General features: G+C 37.7%; 2 protein-coding genes and 2 long non-coding RNA genes across 4 annotated transcripts; all 4 read left to right on the forward strand.

Annotated features, from left to right (window-relative positions):
- The first annotated feature begins 366 nt into the window (after positions 1-366).
- LOC132992965 (interferon alpha-inducible protein 27-like protein 2A) lies at positions 367-1,994 on the forward strand. The gene is made up of 4 exons (XM_061062576.1): positions 367-391; positions 541-570; positions 711-872; positions 1,238-1,994. Exons 1-4 carry the CDS (start codon positions 382-384, stop codon positions 1,327-1,329), a joined length of 294 nt encoding a protein of 97 aa, XP_060918559.1. The 5' UTR covers positions 367-381; the 3' UTR covers positions 1,330-1,994.
- A 3,785-nt stretch (positions 1,995-5,779) lies between these two features.
- LOC132992963 (interferon alpha-inducible protein 27-like protein 2A) lies at positions 5,780-7,154 on the forward strand. The gene is made up of 4 exons (XM_061062575.1): positions 5,780-5,846; positions 5,993-6,022; positions 6,169-6,330; positions 6,939-7,154. Exons 1-4 carry the CDS (start codon positions 5,795-5,797, stop codon positions 7,022-7,024), a joined length of 330 nt encoding a protein of 109 aa, XP_060918558.1. The 5' UTR covers positions 5,780-5,794; the 3' UTR covers positions 7,025-7,154.
- Positions 7,155-13,062: 5,908 nt separating this feature from the next.
- LOC132993520 (uncharacterized) lies at positions 13,063-14,345 on the forward strand. Its single transcript, XR_009676483.1, has 3 exons — positions 13,063-13,213; positions 13,360-13,521; positions 14,130-14,345. It is a non-coding gene; the product is annotated as an uncharacterized LOC132993520 (long non-coding RNA).
- Positions 14,346-20,262: 5,917 nt separating this feature from the next.
- LOC132993530 (uncharacterized) lies at positions 20,263-21,524 on the forward strand. The gene is made up of 3 exons (XR_009676485.1): positions 20,263-20,392; positions 20,539-20,700; positions 21,309-21,524. It is a non-coding gene; the product is annotated as an uncharacterized LOC132993530 (long non-coding RNA).
- The last annotated feature ends 5,917 nt before the right edge of the window (positions 21,525-27,441 follow it).

Genomic DNA, 27,441 nt, shown 5'->3' on the forward strand with positions numbered 1-27,441 from the left:
TCACATTATATAATTGCACTGTTTTTTGTTTTTAGGTTAATATTGCTGTTGTGGTAGCGGGAGATGCTCTCTGGCCTGTGATGTCGCAGGTTATAGCCCGAGTTCTTATATATATATATGCTCTATTGTGATAACGACTCTAGTCATGCCTCAAATACAAGTCTGTGTTTCTTACTTCAATTTTAATTGTCGATTTACTTCGTGTCCTGTGACTTAATGAGACCGGACCGGACGAGACATGTATTCGCGTTTTTGCGCTCTCCGGGCCACCGTACTATCTTTATAACTGGAAGTGACTGTCTGGCGTCGCCTTCTGCTCGGCAGTCAGAGTAACGCAGGTAACACCCAATTTAGTTAAAGACGCGTCGACTTCAAAGACAGATGATTGGTGGTGGGTATAAACGTTTATTTGAATCGTATAAATACAGAAATGTTGGGCTAATTCATGAATTCTTAAGAAATAAAGCAAAACAGTAGGCCTAAAGCCAGGTCTGGGTGTAGGCTACTTTCGGTAATTCCTTTTCTCATTTTGTGTTCAAGGAACTGTTGTCGCTGTCGGAGCAGGAGCAGGTCAGATTATGAAAACCTTTGACTTTTATTCTCCCCTTTTTTTTAAAAAATTAATCTAAAAGAAAAGCAATTTAAACATGGACCCACAGTCATGACAAAACACTTTTTCCTCCCTCTGCTGTGTTCGTGTCCGTGGATAGTGGGTGCTGTGGTCCTGTTTCCGCTCGCTCTCGGAGCCGCAGGTTTCACCTCAGGTGGGATAGCTGCAGGCTCCGTTGCTGCCAAAATGATGGCGACCACTGCCGTTGCTAACGGAGGAGGGGTGGCAGCAGGAAGTGTGGTGGCTGTTTTGCAGTCAGTAGGTAAGAAAGTGGTAGACGATATACTCCTGATGGAAGCATGTGGTGTGTTGGACTCATTGGGTGTTTGTTATTGAAGGGCAATACAGTGAAATGTGCATGACCATCAACATAGAAGATGTTGTTGAAAAACAATTTGTCTGGAACTGAAAGTGAATCAACAATATGTTCACAAAAAAAACTCTAAGCCAATGTAGATCCTTTTTTTTAAGATTTTTTCTTAAGAAGTGTGGAGCTTCAGTGATGACTGTTTACAGTAGCCTACTGTGAGGAATACAGTTCCTATTCTTGATGTATTCATTTGGCTTGACAACAAAGCTGTGCCTGTTCTTGCTGCTCAGTAATAAACCTGTGCAATCTTACTGTAGGTGCAGCAGGCCTTTCAGGAGTTGCCACTGCAGCTGTGGCCACCGCTGGAGGAGCTGTGGGCTGGCTGGGTAGCTTCATTAGAAAACCCTGAAAAAAAAAAACATGATGATTTTTTACTTTTAAAATGGTCTATGGGGAAACATTTTGTCAGCTTAATTGCCAAACAGCACTTTTGCAATTGTATACATGCAGTAAAATAGTGTGATTTGTTATTAAAGTGTTGTTTATTTTGTCTTTCTGTATGTTTTCTACTGTGTGCATTTGATTCCAGACTGCCAGACTCTTTATTGTCCCCGAGGGGAAATTCTTCTTTACAACTCTACATGTTTGACAAATCAGTTTGTTGTTGCCTGGGCTGACAATGTGAATTGTTAAGTAATGAAACTTTACAATCTATGTCAAATTCTTAATAAAGAGAAACGTGAAGAAAAATGTGATATGCCACTGGATTCTCAAATCTTGAGGGGGCAAAGTGCAGATTTGTTTAAATGTTTACCTTTTCTTTTACCTTCACCTTTTGCAGTTCATGATCATAAATGGGGAATACTTTCTACATGGTAGCTCAGATACAGCATGCAGGAATGAGTACTGTGTAAAGATCTCATTTATTAATAATGTTACTCCTAATCTTAAATGTTGGTGATAGCCACCACAATCGAGGGCTGATGCATTCTTCTCGTTTTGCATCATCACAGATGGAAGTTTGTCCTGAATGCAGGTTTAAAGGAGCAGTCAGAACTAAACTGGTTTAAAGATTTATGTCTCTTGTGTTTTTCTCCAATTTTCCAACTTTCATGATTCAGCACCTCAGAAATGTTTCGTGTTATTTTGGGGGAAGTGGCTCCATGACACGGTGTCTTGGTCACACAGGCACAAACGAAACTTACTGCAGTTTCATTTCTCCGGAAATACAGCAAGAGCTGTGTAGGTAAAACTCTGCTCCGTTCAAACCTCATCAGAAAGCAGCAAGTCATGGACCCATGTGAGTATCACTGAATGCTATAATAACCATATAGCCAGAGCTAACACCTTCCATAAAACATTATGATCTGTAAAATGTGACGAAGCTTTTCATCTCGTCTTTCAGTTTCAGCTTTGGCCGCTGTGGCAGGAGGAGGTAAGACCTTAGTTGAACTCCTGTGTTTACTGTTTTAACCTTTATATGCTAAACGATACATAATCTACGACGGAGTATTAGGGCCATCTTAAATACATTAAGTACAGGATCTGTTCAGGGTTTTGATATTCTATGATGATGTTCCAAAAAATATGTGTAGTTTCATATCTGCAGAAGTAAAGCCCAAACACAACTCATCGGATGTTTTTTTTTATTATTATTATTATTACAGAAACACGAAGTAGCCTATAACAAGATGCTCCACGTTTGTCATTTTCCAACATTTTCCTTAATTCTTGTAACTTTTACGACATGAATCTCGTAAATTAACGACTTTAATCTAGACATTTTAGATGTATTTTTTTCTTTAACGTGGCCCTGATCCTCCGTCGTAATGATCAGTTTTAAAGCTCCCTAACAACTGATGACATTGTGAACAAAGTTCCCCCCCCTTGCTTGGTTCTTGTCCCTGTGCAGTAGTCGCTGTGGTCGCAGCTCCTGTAGCTCTCGGAGCCGCAGGTTTCACCTCAGCAGGGATAGTTGCAGGCTCACTCGGAGCTAAAATCATGTCAGCTGCTGCGATCGCTAACGGAGGAGGAGTGGCAGCAGGAAGTGTGGTGGCAGGTCTGCAGTCAGCCGGTAAGAGGCTACTCAAAATGACCGCAAACATTTTTAATTCATTGTTACTTGCTTTTGCATATTGTGCCAACAATGCAATGTTTATGGAGAATATAATGACACAGTGTTTGAAAGGCGTCCAAAAAGCAGATTTTCTGCAGCACAGTAACTGAACATGTGTAATCTCGTCATAGGTGCAGCAGGCCTGTCAGGAGCTGCCTCTGCAGCTGCAGCCACCGTTGGGGGAGCTGTAGCCTCAGTGGCAAGCTCCATCTTCTGAGATGATTACGAGACTCATCTACAGCATTTAGCTTTTGCAAAGGTCATGGAACATGTTTTAGTTTACTTACCAAACAGCTCTTTTCTGACGTTGCACATTAGGCCAAACGTGTTTGCTACATGCTAAACAATGACTGATAGCCTTTTGGGTCAATGTTAAGACAATTCAGTTGTTCCTTGTGTAGAAGTTGCTTGATGTTACATTTGCATGCATGTTACAGTACTGCTGAAACTGTGTAATGTTTCTTGACCAGATTGTTAATCAATGTGCCTAATGTGAAAAGTGATCCTCAAGGTGGCGCCAGAGGAAAAGCTTCCAATCTTTGTTTTGGAACTTTCTATGATTAATAAAAATCCAGTAGGCCTAGTTGTTGACATATTTCACTGTGGCCTGTGTCTTTTTTGTAGTTTGTAGAGGCCACATGCAGCCATATTGCTGATTATTGAATGTGTTCACCTTCCGTCCTAACATAAGAGTCACTGAGGAGTCAGGATGAACTATCATGTTTTACCTTTACACTAAATAAAGAGACTGAACTGAGGAGGCTTTGTTCCTGATACCTGTCATACAGTAGGGAAATAGCGCCACCTGCTGCTAGCCTAACTGTAGTTTTACATCAAGCTGTTTACTGAGTGAAAGGCAAATTCATCATTAAATGAAAACAGGACTTGAGGAAAAGTGTGTAAACACAGAGGCCATACATTTAAGATAATCTTTTCCTATGATAAGTCATTTGTGATTGTTTTCCCAAAGTCTCAACTTATTTATCTTGTGTCCCCAGAGTTGCAAAAGTACAGAGCAATCAGAAATATACTTAACTTTCCTGAATAGTGTTAGTTTGGATAATGACATGGCATGGTCTGGCCTTTCAAAGCGACCAGCCAATTGTTAATCCCATTATCATGAGAGAAGTAAGTACTTGGTGTACATGAACATGAACACTGAATGCTTTGGGTTCAGCGTGATGAAATAAAATGACGTAATGTAATGTCTAAACATCTCTGTTGTGTAAATACGTAACGCTGGACTGGTCATTTCTTTGACTTTGATAGCAAGAGCAAGAGCTAAACTATTTTTCTATTAATAGTGTAGTATGACATCAATACAGGTTTAAAGAAGCAGTCAGAACTAAATTAGTTCAACAACCCTCACATGTTTGTCTTTTGTTTTCTCTCATGATGTTCCGATTCTATAATGTCACGAGAAATGTTGTTTGACTGGAATTTTTCAGGGCTGAGCTCAGATTTTAAACGTACAGTAGTTTCATTTAACATGAAATGATACGTAATCATGGTACTAATTAAACTCAGACCTCAGCTCACAAGATAATTACCCTTGTGATGTATGCAGCTCCTTGTTGGAGTTCCTGTATTACAATCTCAGTTTGACAGTGCTGAACCCAACCCCTCCCCCTTCACCTCAGGCTGCACTCTGATTGGCTGATTCACCTGAAGCATCTCAGTGCATTTTGGAATGCATTCCATTGTGCTGTCTTCACAGAAAAGTTTTATTCTTTTCACTTTTCAAGTGTTCTGACTACTATAAGCACTTTTACAGCCTAGGTCATCCATACCCATTCACACACGGATGGCAGAGGCTGAATCATAGTTGTTGGTGGAAAAAAGGCCTGATCAAAGTACATTCAGTGAAAGTGCTTATCTTATGACTGAAAGGTTTTGCTCTCTTAAAAGCCACCAAATTTCATTGACAAAAATAGTAATTTCACCTTACAGGAATTGAGATCTGCTTACTGCATCTTTAGGTTTGTTATTCTGTGTAACTGTGTGTTCAATAAAAAAGAATGTGTTTGATTTTAAATGCCAAAGTCACACACAATACAATCAGACTAAATCAATGAGGCAGTGGTAGACCAGCAATTCAAAAGTCCTTTGATATAATTTACTGTTTTTGTTTAAAGAGTCTGGTGGCTTCAGAGAGAGTGTGGTAACCAAAGACATGTAAATAAAGATGGACGAAGCCTCAATGATGTCACCCATTGGTTTCTGAAGGGCTGTTTTGGAAGCCCATCCATGGGGGTTGCCATATTTGAAATAATGACTACCAAATATTCTGTCAACCTAACGTAAGGCACAGAGCTGGAGCTTCATCACAAACTGCTACAACACAGCCACTTTGAATCACCACACCCCTAATTATGCAAAACTCTTGTCCTTCATAAAGTCAAACCGGGTGTGTTATGAAACCATTCCTCCCCTGTACAGTGTGTGCTGATAAAGACATGAACTAATAAGACCAGGACCAGGCTGTAAACATGTTAATTACATGCTGTCAAAACAGTCATTTAATATGGGGACAGCCTCAAGTGGACACACGATGAACTGTAGTATACTAATATAAAAAGGTGTTTCCCCCTGATAGTGGAGAGAGAATGTGACACTCCTTCACAAATACTCATGACTGACCTCAGAAATGTTTATAACTTGTGTTTGTCTGGGTTAATTATAATATTGACCCAGTGACGCCCTCTTTTCTCTGAGTTTCATTTCTCCTGAAATGATACCTAACTCTCTCAGAGTATATATGACCCTGTCTCACTCAGATCTCACCACTAAGGACAACAAAATGGGACTGTGTGAGTATCATTCCTCCTTTGAATAACACTGTGAAAATATTGATATGATGGCTTCTTAATATTCCTCATTAGAATGTAATAATGATAGGGCACATATAACCAGATGGGCTTTTAACATTGATCCTGGTTTTCATCCTTTCTTTCAGTGACTCTTGCTGCTGTAATAGGAGGAGGAGGTAAGCCCTAAGAAACGCTTCATATATCAGCTCTGTTTTCTTTTTACTGATTTGAACTAATTTAATTTTAAAGTCACTCACATAAATGTAGAAGACTCTCATTACAAGACAGGGTTCTCCCCTGCTTTGGTCTTGTCCATGTGTAGCAGGAGCTGTGGTCGCAGCTCCTGTGGTTCTGGGAGTTGTAGGTTTCACTTCAGTTGGGATAGCTGCAGGGTCCGTTGCTTCCCAAATGATGGCAGCAGCTGCCGTCGCTAACGGAGGAGGAGTGGCAGCAGGAAGTCTGGTGGCTGCTTTGCAGGCAGCAGGTAAAAGCCTTTATTTGATTTCAAATGAATTATAATCTGAAGGTTTAAACTCCTGTGTTGGACTGTGATATGATCACAAAGGGGATAATGACAGGGACATTATATGTCTTGTATTTTCAAAAGTAGATTAAAATCCCAGAATAAACAATAATATTTGAACTAATATAATAAAATATAACTATCATATAACAAAGCTGTTGATCGTAAGTTCAAGTTTAATGGTTGCTGTGGTATATTGACCACATAGTTATTTATGAGACACATTGACGCAGTAAATGACGGAATCAGTGGAGTGTCCACTTCATCAATACACTACTAGTTGTCAATGTCATTCCATCCATATGTAACATACATACAGCAGAAGGACATTGTGTCACTTCTGATCAGTGTGAAGAAAACAAATGAATATAAAAACCAAAGTAAGACAATAGGAGCACAACTTGACAAAAGGTGCAATCAGTGAAAGAAATTTGAATTACAATCTGTGTTTATGATACAGTCTTAAGGTATTTCTTATAATTACACCACATTATGTTTAATAGGGCTTTGTTCTGTTACCTCCTTTGGGTGAGAACAATAATTTCTGAGCTTGTGTGATGTTGCTGTAGGTGCTGCTGGTCTGTCTGGAGCTGCTACAGCTGCTGTGGCAGGCACTGGGGGAACACTTGCAGGGCTGGCTGCACTCATCATCTGACAACCATGAAGAAAAAAGATGAAGCTACAAAATGTTTGCTATTTTAAATGATCAGCTCAGTAAACTAAACTCATCATGTTTGATCTTTCAGACAACTAAAATGTTTGATGCAATAAATCCCTAAAGCACATATACTGGCTCAGTGCGTCATCTGTAAATATTTCCTTTGCTGATAATGTCTCACAAAAAGCCTTCAATAACTAAATCAATGGAAGTGTCCAAGTAGTTACTGAACTCTATTGAAGGTAGAACATATTCAGAGACTCTATCTTACAGTCACTTGAGGACTTAAACATAAAAGAAATGTATGGAATGATCAAGTTCACAAAGCTGAGTGGAACAAGTCAGAATCCTATTATCAACTGGTTCATAAATATGAGCAACACCTTTTAAATTACACAACATACATGTTGGGTATTCATATTAAATAATGCCTCTTTATAGTTGAAGTGTTGGACTTGGACAGACAGCAGCTTTGAAAAGGGCCACATTGGCTGCATCATAGTTGTTGGTGGAAAAAAGGCCTGATCAAAGTACATTCAGTGAAAGTGCTTATCTTATGACTGAAAGGTTAAGTGTCTGAACACATGACAGAAGGTCCTCTTCAGAAACTAAACCCTTTTATAAACAACAGTTTTAATTGCTCTCTTAAAAGCCACCAAATTCCATTGACAAAAATAGTAATTTCACTTTACAGGAATTGAGATCTGCTTACTGCATCTTTAGGTTTGTTATTCTGTGTAACTGTGTGTTCAATAAAAAAGAATGTGTTTGATTTTAAATGCCAAAGTCACACACAATACAATCAGACTAAATCAATGAGGCAGTGGTAGACCAGCAATTCAAAAGTCCTTTGATATAATTTACTATTTTTGTTTAAAGAGTCTGGTGGCTTCAGAGAGAGTGTGGTAACCAAAGACATGTAAATAAAGATGGCCGAAGCCTCAGTGATGTCACCCATTGGTTTCTGAAGGGCTGTTTTGGAAGCCCATCCATGGGGGTTGCCATATTCGAAATAATGACTACCAAATATTCTGTCAACCTAACGTAAAGCACAGAGCTGGAGCTTCATCACAAACTGCTACAACACAGCCACTTTGAATCACCACACCCCTAATTATGCAAAACTCTTGTCCTTCATAAAGTAAAACCGGGTGTGTTATGAAACCATTCCTCCCCTGTACAGTGTGTGCTGATAAAGACATGAACTAATAAGACCAGGACCAGGCTGTAAACATGTTAATTACATGCTGTCAAAACAGTCATTTAATATGGGGACAGCCTCAAGTGGACACACGATGAACTGTAGTACTTGCAAATTTTGCATTGGCTTCAGGTTGCTGCTCGGTTGTAACAACTTTGTTTTTTCTCAAAAAAGGATCTAACCTCATCAAAAAAGGTCTATCTCTGTAGGAATCCTTTATGTTATGTTACCAGGAATTACAACGTAATATGTAGAAACGTCTCATCTACAAAAAACTATGGAAATTCTCCTTTAAGAAAACAGGCTTTTCATTTCCAGAGAACATGTTTATCTTGTGTAACTATATGAAATAGTTTTGATGAAGCCCTCAGACTAAACTGGTTCATCAGCTTGGAGGCAAACGCTTACATCTCAGAAATGTAAAAAATGTTTTTTTCATCTTCTGTATTTGTTGATCAGATGTATTTTGGCTGACTCATTGGGTAAGTCAATTTATTACAAAACCCTAATCACAGAGAGAAGAATTCCTACTAAAACTAGTGTCATTGTTTTTATTATGCACTGACTCTCCACTACAATCATTTAAAAAATAATGAATCCATCTCTGTAACTGTTCGAAAAAGTGAAATGGATTTTAGGCTGTATTTTTGACAAGCTAAATGACATGCAGCCAAGCGCGTCTCACCAACATGCAAATATTAAGGAGATCAGAAAGAGGTCAATATATTTATATATATTTTTAATTTCTATTTTAAGATTTTCTCACAACACTGTATTTGGCCATTAGATACTAATTTCTTGACTCAAAGTTGCAGGTTTCATTCAGTTTTCAGTCATCCATCTATAAGAGTATATCAACATTTATAATGAACAGTTTCTTCCAAGAAAAAGTCCTACATTACATAAATGGGATCTTTTACTTAAAAATATACATAAATGAATGTTGTACTTTGTGCTAGCATGGATTTGTCTTGCCTTCATTGGAAATGACAATGGATAGAGTAGGAAACCAGGGAGGGAGATCGGGTAATGACATACGTGAAAGGAGCCACAGACTGGTGTTGAACCCAGGCCGCCCACCTGGAGGACTATAGCCTCTGTAAATAGGGTGCAACATCACCACTAGGCCATCTGCAAGTTACAGTTTAATAATAAAAATCCATTGAAGTAGCTTATATGAAAGAAGTCCATCAAAAGCCATGCATTTAGTAGAAAACAATGTTAGAATCACTGTACACTGTGGTCACCACTATGTGTGAAAGGGTTAAATACATCCTGGATAAAACCACATTGTTACTGCAAGGGTACATTTCCACAGTTCTTTCAAGATATTACACTATTTCTAACATCAGACTTTCCATTAGTCTTTAAAATGTACAATAACTACAGTGATCATTAACCTAAAGTAAATATTACTTTGGTTGTTATTAAACAAAATACAAAAAGGAAAACCATTACGCCCTCCCCCATCCTCAAGTTCAACTTCACACATTCAATATAACCATAACCTGTTGGAGCACAGGGTGTTAACGTCAACTGTAGCCGTTATCAGCAGCCACCTTTTACGACCTCTCTTCCTGCAGGACTCAGGACTGTGGATTAACATCTGGGTTTATTTTACCAAGAAACAAAGGAACTGATCAATGATTTAAGTCTGCCTCTCAGACAGGCTCTGGAAGACAGGATATTATGAACTTTTACAACACCTGGAATAAACAATCGAGCGGAAACAGAACACTCTGCTATCTACGAATTGACCCCAAAGACATGAACTGTGACCGAAACCAGTCTCTGCAAAGTCGTAAAACTGACCATCTGTTGAAGGACTGCTGAAGAACTGAATTAAACCACAGCTTTCAATTCTGCATCAAATGAACATTTATGGCTTTCTTCATCTAGATATTTGTAATTGTCACATTGAATGTATTATAATCATCTCTTTAAACTCAAAATCTGATCTTCAGAATAGGAATAAGAGTTATAATAGTTTTAAATGGAATTTGACGTGGAGCGCTATTGCCATCTAGTGTTAGAATATCCATGGATACGTAACCTTCATAATTATACATTTAGACGTGTTATAAAGCATACTCTTTGATGTTAGCTATAGAAGGTGTTATTTAAAGACACCAATTTCTTTTCCTACTTTATTAATATGTCTTATTAAGAATGTTGACTGTATAACATGCTTTTGTTCACCTACAGGCTGGGATTGACTGAGGATATTCCCAGGTGGTGTGATTTTCATCTCAACATGAATCTGATAGAAATGTTTGTCTAAATATATGACGTGAACCTACATCAACATGGATCTGATAGAAATAATATCGAAATGAATGTATGGTGACGTATATATGTTTAGATTCTTATTCTTAATCTTATTGAGTAAACTCGGTTTAGTTTAAACAATTGTCCTCCAGTCAGAATGGGAGTAACCCTTCCCCTGCAGGCCCCCCTCTTTGCCTGCAGGCCCCCCTCCTCTCATCCAGCTGATAAGAGTTCACACTGAGCTCAGATCTCCAGTTTTAGTTTTGTTTTTGGTTTGTGAAGTTTAGAGCTTCAGCTCTTGCTTGCTTCTCTTCAGACTTCGGTCCGAATCACTTCTTTTAAGTTTGTGCCGTAGAGACGAGTCTCTGCCGAACTTTCTTTTTCACACACAATTTTTGGAACATCAATTCTTTCTGGCTCGAGCAAGGTTTTTGAACTTTCTTCTCCAAAGTCTTTGCTCTTCAATTTTGAACGCCAATTCCTTAATTTGAATTCATCAAGATGGCCATCCGGTTAATCTGAATTGGAAATCGACGTATCAAAAGACTCTTTAATATTTTTCCTGTTGGATCCTCTTGGAGCTTCTGAGACAACGGCTGAACCGACGTACAATCTCCATCCCAGCTGCACACTCAGACCAAGTTGTTGAACCACTTGCCAGAGACTGAAACGCGGGACCAGCCGGCGGAGTTCAATTGAACACATCTCACAGTAAGACCGCTGGTGGAGAGGGGTGTTGGAAGATTAAGTCTTGAGTCGTGTCTATTCAGAGCCCTCCTTTAAATCCGAATAGAATCCCAAAATTCCTTCATCAACTTTTTCTTTTTGACCATTTTCTGATTAAGTCATTCAAACAATACCGCGTCTTATCTCATTACTAAATATATAATGTCACCATACGTTATAATTGCATTATCCTGATCATAATAATCATATTCTTTATCTGTTTTATCTATACATTATTTTTTACCCCTTTTTATATTAAATTTTACACATAAAATTCAGGACTTTGTCTGTGTCTTTTCTTGTTTAACATTTCCAGAACTTACTTCTTTCAAGATATGAAACTGACTGATTAATTAATTAACTTATACCATTAAAGTTATTTTCTTCCTTTAACAGGAAGTGGTGCCCCTTCTTTTAATCCGAGGTTAAATAAAGATATAACATCTTAATAATTTAATTACGCTACACAACCAATGAATCTTTATTTGTACAGCGCCAAGTCATGATCTCAAGACACTTTAAAAAAGTGTTGGTTACTCATTGTTATATCATCTACAAAGAGCCAACATTAATCCATCATGAGCACAGCACTTTGCAACATTTAGAAAAGTTAGAGTGGCAGGGAAAAACTTCCTTAAGTTGCAGAAACCTCGAGCAGAACCAGAGTCATGATGAACAGCCATCTGCCAAAACTGTGTTGGGCTTGGAAAGTGGGATAGAGGGAGATGTAGAAAGAGAGAGAAGGATCGAGACACACAGAACAACAACAACAACAACAACAACAACAACAACAACAACAACAACAACAACAATGAATAAGATAGATTTAAAGATACATCAGTTATAATGTTAAAAGTATGTGTAGTTTTGGGAGTAACAACTATGATCATAAACTGATCAGTCTAATTTTAATGTTAGCAACTGTAGTGATGATGAAACGGGGAGGACCGATTACGTTTATTATTGAGCAGCTTATATTTTATATGAATGATAATAGATGTAAGCCTTTTGTTAACAGTTGTACCAGTTGGGGGGTGGGGTCCATGCCTCCCTGTCTCCCTGCTCGTTCTCTAGCCCTACACTCAAAGCATGAGCTGAGATCACTTGAATGTAACTCTGTTCAGATATGAAGAGCCAATGGCGATTGTGCACGTAAGTGAGGGGCGGGGCTTTTGAGGGAGCACTGAGTGGAGGGGGTGGGTAGATGGAGCACTGAGGGTATGCTACTTTCAAAATCATGCTAGTTTTTGAAAATTACCAACCGTGCCTTTAACTATTAATTTAATCATGATATTAATTGATTTTTCATACTTTGGTGATTAGTTAGTGTATTATTAATTTGGAATATGTGTCGTTGATAGCACAGAAACCATGGCTTTGGATGGAAAATAAATCCTTAAAACTGCAACCCCTGTCATCTCTTTAGTTTGGGAGTCTTAGGCGGTCAGCCCATTCTAAAGAACCTGAGAAGTTTAATACCTAATGAAGCAAGTATCAATAAACCAAAGTGGATCCTAAGATTTATTTTGATAAACACATAAATAAAAACAACTGAATAATATAAAAAGGTGTTTCCCCCTGATAGTTGAGAGAGAATGTGACACTCCTTCACAAATACTCATGACTGACCTCAGAAATATTTATAACTTGTGTTTGTCTGGATTTAATTATAAGATTGACCCAGTGACGCCCTCTTTTCTCTGAGTTTCATTTCTCCTGAAATGATACCTAACTCTCTCAGAGTATATATGACCCTGTCTCACTCAGATCTCACCACTAAGGACAACAAAATGGGACTATGTGAGTATCATTCCTCCTTTGAATAATGCTGTGAAAATATTGATATGATGGCTTCTTAATGTTCCTCATTAGAATGTAATAATGATAGGGCACTGGCAAATATGTTTGATATAACCAGATGGGCTTTTAACATTGATCCTGGTTTTCATCCTTTCTTTCAGTGACTCTTGCTGCTGTAATAGGAGGAGGAGGTAAGCCCTAAGAAACGCTTCATATATCAGCTCTGTTTTCTTTTTACTGATTTGAACTAATTTAATTTTAAAGTCACTCACATAAATGTAGAAGACTCTCATTACAAGACAGGGTTCTCCCCTGCTGTGGTCTTGTACATGTGTAGCAGGAGCCGTGGTCGCAGCTCCTGTGGTTCTGGGAGTTGTAGGTTTCACTTCAGCTGGGATAGCTGCAGGTACCTATGCTGCCCAAATGATGGCAGCAGCTGCCGTCGCTAACGGAGGAGGAGTGGCAGCAGGAGGTCTTGTGGCTGGTTTGCAGGCAGCAGGTAAAAGCCTTTATTTGATTTCAAATGAATTATAATCTGAAGGTTTAAACTCCTGTGTTGGACTGTGATATGATCACAAAGGGGATAATGACAGGGACATTATATGTCTTGTATTTTCAAAAGTAGATTAAAATCCCAGAATAAACAATAATATTTGAACTAATATAATAAAATATAACTATCATATGACAAAGCTGTTGATCCCAAGTTCAAGTTTAATGGTTGCTGTGGTATATTGACCACATAGTTATTTATGAGACACATTGACGCAGTAAATGACGGAATCAGTGGAGTGTCCACTTCATCAATACACTACTAGTTGTCAATGTCATTCCATCCATATGTAACATACATACAGCAGAAGGACATTGTGTCACTTCTGATCAGTGTGAAGAAAACAAATGAATATAAAAACCAATGTAAGACAATTGGAGCACAATTTGACAAAAGGTGCAATCAGTGCAAGAAATTTGAATTACAATCTGTGTTTATGATACAGTCTTAAGGTATTTCTTATAATTACACCACATTATGTTTAATAGGGCTTTGTTCTGGTACCTCCTTTGGGTGAGAACAATAATTTCTGAGCTTGTGTGATGTTGCTGTAGGTGCTGCTGGTCTGTCTGGAGCTGCTACAGCTGCTGTGGCAGGCACTGGAGGAACACTTGCAGGGCTGGCTGCACTCATCATCTGACAACCATGAAGAAAAAAGATGAAGCTACAAAATGTTTGCTATTTTAAATGATCAGCTCAGTAAACTAAACTCATCATGTTTGATCTTTCAGACAACTAAAATGTTTGATGCAATAAATCCCTAAAGCACATATACTGGCTCAGTGCGTCATCTGTAAATATTTCCTTTGCTGATAATGTCTCACAAAAAGATTTCAATAACTAAATCAATGGAAGTGTCCAAGTAGTTACTGAACTCTATTGAAGGTAGAACATATTCAGAGACTCTATCTTACAGTCACTTGAGGACTTAAACATAAAAGAAATGTATGGAATGATCAAGTTCACAAAGCTGAGTGGAACAAGTCAGAATCCTATTATCAACTGGTTCATAAATATGAGCAACACCTTTTAAATTACACAACATACATGTTGGGTATTCATATTAAATAATGCCTCTTTATAGTTGAAGTGTTGGACTTGGACAGACAGCAGCTTTGAAAAGGGCCACATTGGCTGCATCATAGTTGTTGGTGGAAAAAAGGCCTGATCAAAGTACATTCAGTGAAAGTGCTTATCTTATGACTGAAAGGTTAAGTGTCTGAACACATGACAGAAGGTCCTCTTCAGAAACTAAACCCTTTTATAAACAACAGTTTTAATTGCTCTCTTAAAAGCCACCAAATTTCATTGACAAAAATAGTAATTTCACCTTACAGGAATTGAGATCTGCTTACTGCATCTTTAGGTTTGTTATTCTGTGTAACTGTGTGTTCAATAAAAAAGAATGTGTTTGATTTTAAATGCCAAAGTCACACACATTACAATCAGACTAAATCAATGAGGCAGTGGTAGACCAGCAATTCAAAAGTCCTTTGATATAATTTACTGTTTTTGTTTGAAGAGTCTGGTGGCTTCAGAGAGAGTGTGGTAACCAAAGACATGTAAATAAAGATGGACGAAGCCTCAATGATGTCACCCATTGGTTTCTGAAGGGCTGTTTTGGAAGCCCATCCATGGGGGTTGCCATATTCAAAATAATGACTACCAAATATTCTGTCAACCTAACGTAAGGCACAGAGCTGGAGCTTCATCACAAACTGCTACAACACAGCCACTTTGAATCACCACACCCCTAATTATGCAAAACTCTTGTCCTTCATAAAGTAAAACCGGGTGTGTTATGAAACCATTCCTCCCCTGTACAGTGTGTGCTGATAAAGACATGAACTAATAAGACCAGGACCAGGCTGTAAACATGTTAATTACATGCTGTCAAAACAGTCATTTAATATGGGGACAGCCTCAAGTGGACACACGATGAACTGTAGTACTTGCAAATTTTGCATTGGCTTCAGGTTGCTGCTCGGTTGTAACAACTTTGTTTTTTCTCAAAAAAGGATCTAACCTCATCAAAAAAGGTCTATCTCTGTAGGAATCCTTTATGTTATGTTACCAGGAATTACAACGTAATATGTAGAAACGTCTCATCTACAAAAAACTATGGAAATTCTCCTTTAAGAAAACAGGCTTTTCATTTCCAGAGAACATGTTTATCTTGTGTAACTATATGAAATAGTTTTGATGAAGCCCTCAGACTAAACTGGTTCATCAGCTTGGAGGCAAACGCTTACATCTCAGAAATGTAAAAAATGTTTTTTTCATCTTCTGTATTTGTTGATCAGATGTATTTTGGCTGACTCATTGGGTAAGTCAATTTATTACAAAACCCTAATCACAGAGAGAAGAATTCCTACTAAAACTAGTGTCATTGTTTTTATTATGCACTGACTCTCCACTACAATCATTTAAAAAATAATGAATCCATCTCTGTAACTGTTCGAAAAAGTGAAATGGATTTTAGGCTGTATTTTTGACAAGCTAAATGACATGCAGCCAAGCGCGTCTCACCAACATGCAAATATTAAGGAGATCAGAAAGAGGTCAATATATTTATATATATTTTTAATTTCTATTTTAAGATTTTCTCACAACACTGTATTTGGCCATTAGATACTAATTTCTTGACTCAAAGTTGCAGGTTTCATTCAGTTTTCAGTCATCCATCTATAAGAGTATATCAACATTTATAATGAACAGTTTCTTCCAAGAAAAAGTCCTACATTACATAAATGGGATCTTTTACTTAAAAATATACATAAATGAATGTTGTACTTTGTGCTAGCATGGATTTGTCTTGCCTTCATTGGAAATGACAATGGATAGAGTAGGAAACCAGGGAGGGAGATCGGGTAATGACATACGTGAAAGGAGCCACAGACTGGTGTTGAACCCAGGCCGCCCACCTGGAGGACTATAGCCTCTGTAAATAGGGTGCAACATCACCACTAGGCCATCTGCAAGTTACAGTTTAATAATAAAAATCCATTGAAGTAGCTTATATGAAAGAAGTCCATCAAAAGCCATGCATTTAGTAGAAAACAATGTTAGAATCACTGTACACTGTGGTCACCACTATGTGTGAAAGGGTTAAATACATCCTGGATAAAACCACATTGTTACTGCAAGGGTACATTTCCACAGTTCTTTCAAGATATTACACTATTTCTAACATCAGACTTTCCATTAGTCTTTAAAATGTACAATAACTACAGTGATCATTAACCTAAAGTAAATATTACTTTGGTTGTTATTAAACAAAATACAAAAAGGAAAACCATTACGCCCTCCCCCATCCTCAAGTTCAACTTCACACATTCAATATAACCATAACCTGTTGGAGCACAGGGTGTTAACGTCAACTGTAGCCGTTATCAGCAGCCACCTTTTACGACCTCTCTTCCTGCAGGACTCAGGACTGTGGATTAACATCTGGGTTTATTTTACCAAGAAACAAAGGAACTGATCAATGATTTAAGTCTGCCTCTCAGACAGGCTCTGGAAGACAGGATATTATGAACTTTTACAACACCTGGAATAAACAATCGAGTGGAAACAGAACACTCTGCTATCTACGAATTGACCCCAAAGACATGAACTGTGACCGAAACCAGTCTCTGCAAAGTCGTAAAACTGACCATCTGTTGAAGGACTGCTGAAGAACTGAATTAAACCACAGCTTTCAATTCTGCATCAAATGAACATTTATGGCTTTCTTCATCTAGATATTTGTAATTGTCACATTGAATGTATTATAATCATCTCTTTAAACTCAAAATCTGATCTTCAGAATAGGAATAAGAGTTATAATAGTTTTAAATGGAATTTGACGTGGAGCGCTATTGCCATCTAGTGTTAGAATATCCATGAATACGTAACCTTCATAATTATACATTTAGACGTGTTATAAAGCATACTCTTTGATGTTAGCTATAGAAGGTGTTATTTAAAGACACCAATTTCTTTTCCTACTTTATTAATATGTCTTATTAAGAATGTTGACTGTATAACATGCTTTTGTTCACCTACAGGCTGGGATTGACTGAGGATATTCCCAGGTGGTGTGATTTTCATCTCAACATGAATCTGATAGAAATGTTTGTCTAAATATATGACGTGAACCTACATCAACATGGATCTGATAGAAATAATATCGAAATGAATGTATGGTGACGTATATATGTTTAGATTCTTATTCTTAATCTTATTGAGTAAACTCGGTTTAGTTTAAACAATTGTCCTCCAGTCAGAATGGGAGTAACCCTTCCCCTGCAGGCCCCCCTCTTTGCCTGCAGGCCCCCCTCCTCTCATCCAGCTGATAAGAGTTCACACTGAGCTCAGATCTCCAGTTTTAGTTTTGTTTTTGGTTTGTGAAGTTTAGAGCTTCAGCTCTTGCTTGCTTCTCTTCAGACTTCGGTCCGAATCACTTCTTTTAAGTTTGTGCCGTAGAGACGAGTCTCTGCCGAACTTTCTTTTTCACACACAATTTTTGGAACATCAATTCTTTCTGGCTCGAGCAAGGTTTTTGAACTTTCTTCTCCAAAGTCTTTGCTCTTCAATTTTGAACGCCAATTCCTTAATTTGAATTCATCAAGATGGCCATCCGGTTAATCTGAATTGGAAATCGACGTATCAAAAGACTCTTTAATATTTTTCCTGTTGGATCCTCTTGGAGCTTCTGAGACAACGGCTGAACCGACGTACAATCTCCATCCCAGCTGCACACTCAGACCAAGTTGTTGAACCACTTGCCAGAGACTGAAACGCGGGACCAGCCGGCGGAGTTCAATTGAACACATCTCACAGTAAGACCGCTGGTGGAGAGGGGTGTTGGAAGATTAAGTCTTGAGTCGTGTCTATTCAGAGCCCTCCTTTAAATCCGAATAGAATCCCAAAATTCCTTCATCAACTTTTTCTTTTTGACCATTTTCTGATTAAGTCATTCAAACAATACCGCGTCTTATCTCATTACTAAATATATAATGTCACCATACATTATAATTGCATTATCCTGATCATAATAATCATATTCTTTATCTGTTTTATCTATACATTATTTTTTACCCCTTTTTATATTAAATTTTACACATAAAATTCAGGACTTTGTCTGTGTCTTTTCTTGTTTAACATTTCCAGAACTTACTTCTTTCAAGATATGAAACTGACTGATTAATTAATTAACTTATACCATTAAAGTTATTTTCTTCCTTTAACAGGAAGTGGTGCCCCTTCTTTTAATCCGAGGTTAAATAAAGATATAACATCTTAATAATTTAATTACGCTACACAACCAATGAATCTTTATTTGTACAGCGCCAAGTCATGATCTCAAGACACTTTAAAAAAGTGTTGGTTACTCATTGTTATATCATCTACAAAGAGCCAACATTAATCCATCATGAGCACAGCACTTTGCAACATTTAGAAAAGTTAGAGTGGCAGGGAAAAACTTCCTTAAGTTGCAGAAACCTCGAGCAGAACCAGAGTCATGATGAACAGCCATCTGCCAAAACTGTGTTGGGCTTGGAAAGTGGGATAGAGGGAGATGTAGAAAGAGAGAGAAGGATCGAGACACACAGAACAACAACAACAACAACAACAACAACAACAACAACAACAATGAATAAGATAGATTTAAAGATACATCAGTTATAATGTTAAAAGTATGTGTAGTTTTGGGAGTAACAACTATGATCATAAACTGATCAGTCTAATTTTAATGTTAGCAACTGTAGTGATGATGAAACGGGGAGGACCGATTACGTTTATTATTGAGCAGCTTATATTTTATATGAATGATAATAGATGTAAGCCTTTTGTTAACAGTTGTACCAGTTGGGGGGTGGGGTCCATGCCTCCCTGTCTCCCTGCTCGTTCTCTAGCCCTACACTCAAAGCATGAGCTGAGATCACTTGAATGTAACTCTGTTCAGATATGAAGAGCCAATGGCGATTGTGCACGTAAGTGAGGGGCGGGGCTTTTGAGGGAGCACTGAGTGGAGGGGGTGGGTAGATGGAGCACTGAGGGTATGCTACTTTCAAAATCATGCTAGTTTTTGAAAATTACCAACCGTGCCTTTAACTATTAATTTAATCATGATATTAATTGATTTTTCATACTTTGGTGATTAGTTAGTGTATTATTAATTTGGAATATGTGTCGTTGATAGCACAGAAACCATGGCTTTGGATGGAAAATAAATCCTTAAAACTGCAACCCCTGTCATCTCTTTAGTTTGGGAGTCTTAGGCGGTCAGCCCATTCTAAAGAACCTGAGAAGTTTAATACCTAATGAAGCAAGTATCAATAAACCAAAGTGGATCCTAAGATTTATTTTGATAAACACATAAATAAAAACAACTGAATAATATAAAAAGGTGTTTCCCCCTGATAGTTGAGAGAGAATGTGACACTCCTTCACAAATACTCATGACTGACCTCAGAAATATTTATAACTTGTGTTTGTCTGGATTTAATTATAAGATTGACCCAGTGACGCCCTCTTTTCTCTGAGTTTCATTTCTCCTGAAATGATACCTAACTCTCTCAGAGTATATATGACCCTGTCTCACTCAGATCTCACCACTAAGGACAACAAAATGGGACTGTGTGAGTATCATTCCTCCTTTGAATAACGCTGTGAAAATATTGATATGATGGCTTCTTAATGTTCCTCATTAGAATGTAATAATGATAGGGCACTGGCAAATATGTTTGATATAACCAGATGGGCTTTTAACATTGATCCTGGTTTTCATCCTTTCTTTCAGTGACTCTTGCTGCTGTAATAGGAGGAGGAGGTAAGCCCTAAGAAACGCTTCATATATCAGCTCTGTTTTCTTTTTACTGATTTGAACTAATTTAATTTTAAAGTCACTCACATAAATGTAGAAGACTCTCATTACAAGACAGGGTTCTCCCCTGCTGTGGTCTTGTACATGTGTAGCAGGAGCCGTGGTCGCAGCTCCTGTGGTTCTGGGAGTTGTAGGTTTCACTTCAGCTGGGATAGCTGCAGGTACCTATGCTGCCCAAATGATGGCAGCAGCTGCCGTCGCTAACGGAGGAGGAGTGGCAGCAGGAGGTCTTGTGGCTGGTTTGCAGGCAGCAGGTAAAAGCCTTTATTTGATTTCAAATGAATTATAATCTGAAGGTTTAAACTCCTGTGTTGGACTGTGATATGATCACAAAGGGGATAATGACAGGGACATTATATGTCTTGTATTTTCAAAAGTAGATTAAAATCCCAGAATAAACAATAATATTTGAACTAATATAATAAAATATAACTATCATATGACAAAGCTGTTGATCCCAAGTTCAAGTTTAATGGTTGCTGTGGTATATTGACCACATAGTTATTTATGAGACACATTGACGCAGTAAATGACGGAATCAGTGGAGTGTCCACTTCATCAATACACTACTAGTTGTCAATGTCATTCCATCCATATGTAACATACATACAGCAGAAGGACATTGTGTCACTTCTGATCAGTGTGAAGAAAACAAATGAATATAAAAACCAATGTAAGACAATTGGAGCACAATTTGACAAAAGGTGCAATCAGTGCAAGAAATTTGAATTACAATCTGTGTTTATGATACAGTCTTAAGGTATTTCTTATAATTACACCACATTATGTTTAATAGGGCTTTGTTCTGGTACCTCCTTTGGGTGAGAACAATAATTTCTGAGCTTGTGTGATGTTGCTGTAGGTGCTGCTGGTCTGTCTGGAGCTGCTACAGCTGCTGTGGCAGGCACTGGAGGAACACTTGCAGGGCTGGCTGCACTCATCATCTGACAACCATGAAGAAAAAAGATGAAGCTACAAAATGTTTGCTATTTTAAATGATCAGCTCAGTAAACTAAACTCATCATGTTTGATCTTTCAGACAACTAAAATGTTTGATGCAATAAATCCCTAAAGCACATATACTGGCTCAGTGCGTCATCTGTAAATATTTCCTTTGCTGATAATGTCTCACAAAAAGATTTCAATAACTAAATCAATGGAAGTGTCCAAGTAGTTACTGAACTCTATTGAAGGTAGAACATATTCAGAGACTCTATCTTACAGTCACTTGAGGACTTAAACATAAAAGAAATGTATGGAATGATCAAGTTCACAAAGCTGAGTGGAACAAGTCAGAATCCTATTATCAACTGGTTCATAAATATGAGCAACACCTTTTAAATTACACAACATACATGTTGGGTATTCATATTAAATAATGCCTCTTTATAGTTGAAGTGTTGGACTTGGACAGACAGCAGCTTTGAAAAGGGCCACATTGGCTGCATCATAGTTGTTGGTGGAAAAAAGGCCTGATCAAAGTACATTCAGTGAAAGTGCTTATCTTATGACTGAAAGGTTAAGTGTCTGAACACATGACAGAAGGTCCTCTTCAGAAACTAAACCCTTTTATAAACAACAGTTTTAATTGCTCTCTTAAAAGCCACCAAATTTCATTGACAAAAATAGTAATTTCACCTTACAGGAATTGAGATCTGCTTACTGCATCTTTAGGTTTGTTATTCTGTGTAACTGTGTGTTCAATAAAAAAGAATGTGTTTGATTTTAAATGCCAAAGTCACACACATTACAATCAGACTAAATCAATGAGGCAGTGGTAGACCAGCAATTCAAAAGTCCTTTGATATAATTTACTGTTTTTGTTTGAAGAGTCTGGTGGCTTCAGAGAGAGTGTGGTAACCAAAGACATGTAAATAAAGATGGACGAAGCCTCAATGATGTCACCCATTGGTTTCTGAAGGGCTGTTTTGGAAGCCCATCCATGGGGGTTGCCATATTCAAAATAATGACTACCAAATATTCTGTCAACCTAACGTAAGGCACAGAGCTGGAGCTTCATCACAAACTGCTACAACACAGCCACTTTGAATCACCACACCCCTAATTATGCAAAACTCTTGTCCTTCATAAAGTAAAACCGGGTGTGTTATGAAACCATTCCTCCCCTGTACAGTGTGTGCTGATAAAGACATGAACTAATAAGACCAGGACCAGGCTGTAAACATGTTAATTACATGCTGTCAAAACAGTCATTTAATATGGGGACAGCCTCAAGTGGACACACGATGAACTGTAGTACTTGCAAATTTTGCATTGGCTTCAGGTTGCTGCTCAGTTGTAACAACTTTGTTTTTTCTCAAAAAAGGATCTAACCTCATCAAAAAAGGTCTATCTCTGTAGGAATCCTTTATGTTATGTTACCAGGAATTACAACGTAATATGTAGAAACGTCTCATCTACAAAAAACTATGGAAATTCTCCTTTAAGAAAACAGGCTTTTCATTTCCAGAGAACATGTTTATCTTGTGTAACTATATGAAATAGTTTTGATGAAGCCCTCAGACTAAACTGGTTCATCAGCTTGGAGGCAAACGCTTACATCTCAGAAATGTAAAAAATGTTTTTTTCATCTTCTGTATTTGTTGATCAGATGTATTTTGGCTGACTCATTGGGTAAGTCAATTTATTACAAAACCCTAATCACAGAGAGAAGAATTCCTACTAAAACTAGTGTCATTGTTTTTATTATGCACTGACTCTCCACTACAATCATTTAAAAAATAATGAATCCATCTCTGTAACTGTTCGAAAAAGTGAAATGGATTTTAGGCTGTATTTTTGACAAGCTAAATGACATGCAGCCAAGCGCGTCTCACCAACATGCAAATATTAAGGAGATCAGAAAGAGGTCAATATATTTATATATATTTTTAATTTCTATTTTAAGATTTTCTCACAACACTGTATTTGGCCATTAGATACTAATTTCTTGACTCAAAGTTGCAGGTTTCATTCAGTTTTCAGTCATCCATCTATAAGAGTATATCAACATTTATAATGAACAGTTTCTTCCAAGAAAAAGTCCTACATTACATAAATGGGATCTTTTACTTAAAAATATACATAAATGAATGTTGTACTTTGTGCTAGCATGGATTTGTCTTGCCTTCATTGGAAATGACAATGGATAGAGTAGGAAACCAGGGAGGGAGATCGGGTAATGACATACGTGAAAGGAGCCACAGACTGGTGTTGAACCCAGGCCGCCCACCTGGAGGACTATAGCCTCTGTAAATAGGGTGCAACATCACCACTAGGCCATCTGCAAGTTACAGTTTAATAATAAAAATCCATTGAAGTAGCTTATATGAAAGAAGTCCATCAAAAGCCATGCATTTAGTAGAAAACAATGTTAGAATCACTGTACACTGTGGTCACCACTATGTGTGAAAGGGTTAAATACATCCTGGATAAAACCACATTGTTACTGCAAGGGTACATTTCCACAGTTCTTTCAAGATATTACACTATTTCTAACATCAGACTTTCCATTAGTCTTTAAAATGTACAATAACTACAGTGATCATTAACCTAAAGTAAATATTACTTTGGTTGTTATTAAACAAAATACAAAAAGGAAAACCATTACGCCCTCCCCCATCCTCAAGTTCAACTTCACACATTCAATATAACCATAACCTGTTGGAGCACAGGGTGTTAACGTCAACTGTAGCCGTTATCAGCAGCCACCTTTTACGACCTCTCTTCCTGCAGGACTCAGGACTGTGGATTAACATCTGGGTTTATTTTACCAAGAAACAAAGGAACTGATCAATGATTTAAGTCTGCCTCTCAGACAGGCTCTGGAAGACAGGATATTATGAACTTTTACAACACCTGGAATAAACAATCGAGCGGAAACAGAACACTCTGCTATCTACGAATTGACCCCAAAGACATGAACTGTGACCGAAACCAGTCTCTGCAAAGTCGTAAAACTGACCATCTGTTGAAGGACTGCTGAAGAACTGAATTAAACCACAGCTTTCAATTCTGCATCAAATGAACATTTATGGCTTTCTTCATCTAGATATTTGTAATTGTCACATTGAATGTATTATAATCATCTCTTTAAACTCAAAATCTGATCTTCAGAATAGGAATAAGAGTTATAATAGTTTTAAATGGAATTTGACGTGGAGCGCTATTGCCATCTAGTGTTAGAATATCCATGGATACGTAACCTTCATAATTATACATTTAGACGTGTTATAAAGCATACTCTTTGATGTTAGCTATAGAAGGTGTTATTTAAAGACACCAATTTCTTTTCCTACTTTATTAATATGTCTTATTAAGAATGTTGACTGTATAACATGCTTTTGTTCACCTACAGGCTGGGATTGACTGAGGATATTCCCAGGTGGTGTGATTTTCATCTCAACATGAATCTGATAGAAATGTTTGTCTAAATATATGACGTGAACCTACATCAACATGGATCTGATAGAAATAATATCGAAATGAATGTATGGTGACGTATATATGTTTAGATTCTTATTCTTAATCTTATTGAGTAAACTCGGTTTAGTTTAAACAATTGTCCTCCAGTCAGAATGGGAGTAACCCTTCCCCTGCAGGCCCCCCTCTTTGCCTGCAGGCCCCCCTCCTCTCATCCAGCTGATAAGAGTTCACACTGAGCTCAGATCTCCAGTTTTAGTTTTGTTTTTGGTTTGTGAAGTTTAGAGCTTCAGCTCTTGCTTGCTTCTCTTCAGACTTCGGTCCGAATCACTTCTTTTAAGTTTGTGCCGTAGAGACGAGTCTCTGCCGAACTTTCTTTTTCACACACAATTTTTGGAACATCAATTCTTTCTGGCTCGAGCAAGGTTTTTGAACTTTCTTCTCCAAAGTCTTTGCTCTTCAATTTTGAACGCCAATTCCTTAATTTGAATTCATCAAGATGGCCATCCGGTTAATCTGAATTGGAAATCGACGTATCAAAAGACTCTTTAATATTTTTCCTGTTGGATCCTCTTGGAGCTTCTGAGACAACGGCTGAACCGACGTACAATCTCCATCCCAGCTGCACACTCAGACCAAGTTGTTGAACCACTTGCCAGAGACTGAAACGCGGGACCAGCCGGCGGAGTTCAATTGAACACATCTCACAGTAAGACCGCTGGTGGAGAGGGGTGTTGGAAGATTAAGTCTTGAGTCGTGTCTATTCAGAGCCCTCCTTTAAATCCGAATAGAATCCCAAAATTCCTTCATCAACTTTTTCTTTTTGACCATTTTCTGATTAAGTCATTCAAACAATACCGCGTCTTATCTCATTACTAAATATATAATGTCACCATACATTATAATTGCATTATCCTGATCATAATAATCATATTCTTTATCTGTTTTATCTATACATTATTTTTTACCCCTTTTTATATTAAATTTTACACATAAAATTCAGGACTTTGTCTGTGTCTTTTCTTGTTTAACATTTCCAGAACTTACTTCTTTCAAGATATGAAACTGACTGATTAATTAATTAACTTATACCATTAAAGTTATTTTCTTCCTTTAACAGGAAGTGGTGCCCCTTCTTTTAATCCGAGGTTAAATAAAGATATAACATCTTAATAATTTAATTACGCTACACAACCAATGAATCTTTATTTGTACAGCGCCAAGTCATGATCTCAAGACACTTTAAAAAAGTGTTGGTTACTCATTGTTATATCATCTACAAAGAGCCAACATTAATCCATCATGAGCACAGCACTTTGCAACATTTAGAAAAGTTAGAGTGGCAGGGAAAAACTTCCTTAAGTTGCAGAAACCTCGAGCAGAACCAGAGTCATGATGAACAGCCATCTGCCAAAACTGTGTTGGGCTTGGAAAGTGGGATAGAGGGAGATGTAGAAAGAGAGAGAAGGATCGAGACACACAGAACAACAACAACAACAACAACAACAACAACAACAACAACAATGAATAAGATAGATTTAAAGATACATCAGTTATAATGTTAAAAGTATGTGTAGTTTTGGGAGTAACAACTATGATCATAAACTGATCAGTCTAATTTTAATGTTAGCAACTGTAGTGATGATGAAACGGGGAGGACCGATTACGTTTATTATTGAGCAGCTTATATTTTATATGAATGATAATAGATGTAAGCCTTTTGTTAACAGTTGTACCAGTTGGGGGGTGGGGTCCATGCCTCCCTGTCTCCCTGCTCGTTCTCTAGCCCTACACTCAAAGCATGAGCTGAGATCACTTGAATGTAACTCTGTTCAGATATGAAGAGCCAATGGCGATTGTGCACGTAAGTGAGGGGCGGGGCTTTTGAGGGAGCACTGAGTGGAGGGGGTGGGTAGATGGAGCACTGAGGGTATGCTACTTTCAAAATCATGCTAGTTTTTGAAAATTACCAACCGTGCCTTTAACTATTAATTTAATCATGATATTAATTGATTTTTCATACTTTGGTGATTAGTTAGTGTATTATTAATTTGGAATATGTGTCGTTGATAGCACAGAAACCATGGCTTTGGATGGAAAATAAATCCTTAAAACTGCAACCCCTGTCATCTCTTTAGTTTGGGAGTCTTAGGCGGTCAGCCCATTCTAAAGAACCTGAGAAGTTTAATACCTAATGAAGCAAGTATCAATAAACCAAAGTGGATCCTAAGATTTATTTTGATAAACACATAAATAAAAACAACTGAATAATATAAAAAGGTGTTTCCCCCTGATAGTTGAGAGAGAATGTGACACTCCTTCACAAATACTCATGACTGACCTCAGAAATATTTATAACTTGTGTTTGTCTGGATTTAATTATAAGATTGACCCAGTGACGCCCTCTTTTCTCTGAGTTTCATTTCTCCTGAAATGATACCTAACTCTCTCAGAGTATATATGACCCTGTCTCACTCAGATCTCACCACTAAGGACAACAAAATGGGACTGTGTGAGTATCATTCCTCCTTTGAATAACGCTGTGAAAATATTGATATGATGGCTTCTTAATG

The sequence above is a fragment of the Labrus mixtus genome, chromosome 18, assembly GCF_963584025.1.
Source record: "Labrus mixtus chromosome 18, fLabMix1.1, whole genome shotgun sequence".
Lineage (NCBI taxonomy): Eukaryota > Metazoa > Chordata > Actinopteri > Labriformes > Labridae > Labrus > Labrus mixtus.

Bases quoted from the DNA above. Each gene is read 5' to 3' on its own strand.
- LOC132992963 (XM_061062575.1), top strand. From the start codon at position 5,795: ATGACCCTGTCTCACTCAGATCTCACCACTAAGGACAACAAAATGGGA. The intron at 5,847-5,992 runs GTGAGTATCATT...CCTTTCTTTCAG, and splicing joins GGACAACAAAATGGGACTGT to TGACTCTTGCTGCTGTAATA. The intron at 6,331-6,938 runs GTAAAAGCCTTT...ATGTTGCTGTAG, and splicing joins GGCTGCTTTGCAGGCAGCAG to GTGCTGCTGGTCTGTCTGGA.
- LOC132992965 (XM_061062576.1), top strand. The intron at 571-710 runs GTCAGATTATGA...GTCCGTGGATAG, and splicing joins CGCTGTCGGAGCAGGAGCAG to TGGGTGCTGTGGTCCTGTTT. The intron at 873-1,237 runs GTAAGAAAGTGG...ATCTTACTGTAG, and splicing joins GGCTGTTTTGCAGTCAGTAG to GTGCAGCAGGCCTTTCAGGA.